The 4617-nt window shown below is 44.3% G+C and overlaps 1 protein-coding gene across 1 annotated transcript; it reads right to left on the bottom strand.

Annotated features, from left to right (window-relative positions):
- Window positions 1–2676: 2676 nt before the first annotated feature.
- LOC118513523 lies at window positions 2677–3550 on the bottom strand. The gene is made up of 2 exons (XM_036059385.1): window positions 3521–3550; window positions 2677–3431 (listed from the first exon to the last, which is right to left on the bottom strand). The coding sequence occupies exons 1-2, from the start codon at window positions 3524–3526 to the stop codon at window positions 2868–2870; spliced, it is 570 nt and encodes a 189-aa protein (XP_035915278.1). The 5' UTR covers window positions 3527–3550; the 3' UTR covers window positions 2677–2867.
- Window positions 3551–4617: the final 1067 nt, after the last annotated feature.

The raw sequence follows: 4617 nt of genomic DNA, 5'->3' as shown, positions 1-4617 counted from the left end.
CCCTTTTGGCCGGGCCGGACATGTGTTTTGCCAGATGGTAAACTTGCAAATGTACCCACCAAAAAGCCCGACCCATCCATACTGCCGATCGTCCTCCCACCGATCCCACCGATCGAACGGTGCATTATGCAGCACACGAATCGGCACCGAAGCGTGTGTATGTGGCTACCGGGCTTCCCGAAAAACGGGATATGGCCACCCAATAACGATTAACATATATTGATATTGGGGTCATCATCATCCCCACCGGGCATTGCTGGGAATTTTAGCGTTAAATTAAGTTATAGTTTATTGCAGAAAATTATGCTAATTTCAATAACAATAACGATTGATACTGGCGGCGCCTGCCATATCCGTGCGGGCGGACATACTACCGTGCGATAGTATTTATGAATAAGCTGGGTTTAATTAGAGGAGCAATATTTGAGTTAAGTGGCCAACGGTCTTGCGTACGGGAGTTCTCACGTACGCACCGGCGGCAAGGGACCGAGGAACTTAATCGACCACAGAAAATGTATGAAAGTGGGTGTGTGTGTGGGTGTGTGCTTGAACGGGTCGAGCTGCTGCAATCAAGCAAGATAGGAACAGGGCTTTTTTGCATAATGGTCACAATTTAGTTTACCGCACGATTTGACAAACCCGCCGTGCCAAGAATTTAATGGGAAAGTAGTTCCCGTAATGGGGCCACTATCCGACGGCCGGTAGGAAATTGAAATGATCCGTCAGGAAGTTCCGCAACCGACGGTTCCGGTTATGATTGACTGCATTGCCCTTCATTTTCTCCGGGACGGTTTTATAGAAACGGTCCTAATCGTATGGAGCCATCCGAGTTTTATTGATATTGGCTCTGGTGAGGACCCAGGTTGCGTTGACAATAATGGGTTTGAGTTTTTCGAGAGTTTGAATTGAACCGAACGCTGAACGCTAGTTTTATATAATTCGTGTATAGTGTGTGCTTTGCATAGGAACGACGATAATTTGACATTTTCGTGTGGCAATTAAACGTGGGCAGTAAATGTTCATGCATATTCAATTAAATCGTTCGAACGATTTATTTTTGGTACCTCAATAGGGTAAAATTTATGGTTTGATCTTATCTTTTAAGTGTGATATGTAATCTGAAGAGAGATGTCACCCGGTATGGTAAATTATGACACTACCAATCGATCATTGATCTTCATCTGGACCAGTTTTATAGTGTGGCCGGTGCATCGGCTCTGTAAAAAAAAGTTGAATCTATGATGATGATGGCGTTAATAGAAGTGCTGTAAACAAACCTCGACCGGCTGAGACAGGAAGTACTTTCGACAGCATAGTGATCGCCTAAAAGCTAACAAAAAGTAAGATCGAGTGCCAACAAAAATTTTGAGCATCCGAGATAATATTTAAGATTTTTATATCAGTTTTTCTATACTCGGGATTTTTTTTAAATCTTCAAGCCTTGAAACGTTGAGACGATTGACTTTAGCTGTACGAAGACTTAGTTGTACTTAATTTAAAGGAATAAGACCTTTAAGTGAAAGGATAGTGAAGTCCTAAATTTAATGATGAAGTTTAAGGAGGATTTTGGGGGATGTTTTCGATATCATTAATATCGCCAAGGATTACTAAACAATTTCAATTCCTGCTCATTCACGACCAGGATTTATTCAAGAATGAAAAACGCATATAAAATAAGATGGCAGACATTGCTAGTTGTATTGCTAGCGACTTGAGATATCGAAGCTAAAACTGTTAAAACAAACCAACGTACTGAGTTTTAATTATTTTCTCCAGCAACAACCCCACGGATTTTTTGATTCTAACAGGCTTAATATTTGATTTGCTTAAAAGTGTGTCTGGTAACAGAAATAGATCATTTAATGAAATTTCCTAGAAAACTGGCCGCCCACCATCAGCCTGCCTACATTTCGATCCAGCTACTGTTCTTGCGTACATGCTTCAGGCAGTCTAAAGAAAAAAGAAGCACTGATAAACACAACCACCAATCAGAAGAAGAGAGAGAGAGAGGGCGAAAGAGAAGAAGAAGAACCCGCGGTGCAGTAAAGTTTGTATCAACAGCGACAGAAGTTTTCCCCGGCATGTCCTAATTTCGCCTCACTTTCTGTTTATGTTGTCTCAGCAGTTCCAGTGTTACGCCATCGATGCCGCGGTAGATTTAATTACCGGCGCGAGAAGAAATTAGGTTTCGAAGCCGTGAGCATGAACACTTCCGTTTGAAGTTTGATCGGCCCGTTTATCGGATTACTTAGATCGCGAGGGATGTTACGGTTTGAGGCGCACGGGAAATTGGAGCTCCCTGTAAACCCTGTGGACAGGGAAAGGCGTGGGTTGGGTTGGGCCAGGAAAAGCGCTTCGCTTCCGTTGACCTAAACTCCCCCGGTAAGGATGCCGGCCCGAGGGCGTGGTGCGTGTGCGAGTTAATTAGCACTTTGCGTAATGAATTCGCACTCACTCCTGCGTGCAGGGCGAAGGGACAGTGGCCGTTGGTGGTGGAACATGGTTGAGTGACGAAACAATATTTGCACTCACCGCGATGAGGTACTTGAACTTGAAGAGACTAATTTGTGCTGTGTGCACAGACCATTGCAATGGTTGCCATTTTTCATCGTACGACGCCCAATGGATGCGGTATGTTACTGATGTATGCAAACAAATTGTATGCACCGATTCCGCTACTGCCACAAATGCCACAGACGGGAAATTGATAGGGCTACGCTAGCTGCACCTACGCAACGCCCGCTGCCGCGCCGTGTTTTGTTTTATTGTAGTAAGCTAATAACAAAATAATAACAATAACGATCCAACATGGACGAAATGACAGCACGAACCGGTTGAAGGCTCGAACCGGTTCATCGACATCACACTCAAGCTTTCATCGCCTTGACAACGCTCTGCTTTGGGCTTTTCTTCACCCGATTGATGGTGCTACCTTTCTGATGCTGCACCTTCTGCTTCACAAAGATCGGTTTCTTAATGTACACTGGGTAGGGTTTCGGGACGTGCACCGGATACGGTTTCGGCACTTCGACAGCCACCTTATGGAAGACGGGAATCTCGATCGGCAGTGCGTACGGAACCGGCCGATCAACCTGAACCGGTATCGGTTTCTCCACGTACACCGGTATCTTGCGCTCGACCACGATCGGTATCTTGTTGTGGATTGCGATCGGCACCGGTATCTTCACCGGCACGGCTACATGCCGCTCAACCTTGATCGGGTACGGCACGGGAACGTTTTTGGTGATGGTGATTTCCTTAAACTGCTTGTTGCCCCATGGTTCCGGGTTTTTCGTATCAAAGGTGTGTGACGAAATGACGTGCTCGGATGTTCCCAGGGGAATGTAGCGTTTGGTGGGAGCTTCCCTTTGGGATACAATTATCGCCGAGGATCGTTGCGTCGCTAGCACCAACAGGGTTATCACAATGCTCTACGGGTGTCGAAAGAACAAAAACATTTAGAATAGATAACGGGAACACAAACACAAGACACTAAAATCACTCGCCACTTGCTACTTACTTTCATGCTGTAGTACTGATCGTTCCAATGTTGCACACTGCAATGGTTGAGGAATCACCCACAACTGGCATATTTATAGTTGGTGCGCTTTACATCGGTGCGTGTGCCATGGACGGTATGGATGGAAATAGGTGGTACTCGGTGGTTTACTCGGAATCACTCCGGATCCTCATTAGGGCATGGAAGTGAGTGGAAGCGATAGCTGTTATAAGTTAAAACGCCATGAACCCGTAGGTGCCGCACAGCACATCGTACATAGGTAATTATGGTACGGAGGATTTTTTCTCCACAATTAGTATAATATTGTAAAGGAGAAAAGAGCAACAAAACAAAACACACCTTGTGCCCTGTAGGGAATGTGGAATTTAGTTGTACCGGCTCTTATTTGACATGCAAAATCGAATCGCTTGTAGCATGTTGAGGCACTGCTCTCCAATGGTGTCCATGTGTAGCTTTGTACCATAGCAGTCGAAATATTGTAGCATTTCCAAGGCAGCTGATCGGAAAATGTTTGTCGATGATTGAAATGAGTGAATATCTATTACATTTCGATAAGTTAGTTATGTTAAAAACCGATGTTTGAAAACAAGTTTAGCATATGGCTTAAAAGATTGGGTTCATTGCATGAGTCGTACATACACTTCGCCGACCCATAAGATAGGATTCATCTTCCGGGAGGACCCTTAGGTTTAGTCTTTAAGACCTCTGTCCATAAGACGACGACGAGCGGTGGCCAATGAATATAAGGTATTAAAATCCGTTCAAGACCTTTAAGAAAAGTAAAGAGCTAAAAACTATGAGCTAAGCCCTGAAAACAAAAGGTACCACCGTGATTTTGCCCTAATCTGCGCAACTATATGCAGCATGGTGAGGCTGCGTTAGCTCCGGTTAGATACGGTTGACAAACTCATATTTTTATAACATATTTTTAACGGATCTATTGACTTTTGATTTATTTTATAACTTACACCCTACACAGCTTGCATAACCATATGACTCAACAAACCACAGAAAGACTAGAAGAACATCGGGACTTAGTCCAGGATTTTATTGCAAACATGAGGAGAGTCGGGGCTTCAGCTAAACCAGCTATCAAG

Source organism: Anopheles stephensi, chromosome 3 (genome assembly GCF_013141755.1).
Source record: "Anopheles stephensi strain Indian chromosome 3, UCI_ANSTEP_V1.0, whole genome shotgun sequence".
NCBI lineage: Eukaryota > Metazoa > Arthropoda > Insecta > Diptera > Culicidae > Anopheles > Anopheles stephensi.
The sequence above is the reverse complement of the archived record's forward strand: the minus strand, read 5'-3'. Positions and strand labels throughout refer to the sequence as shown.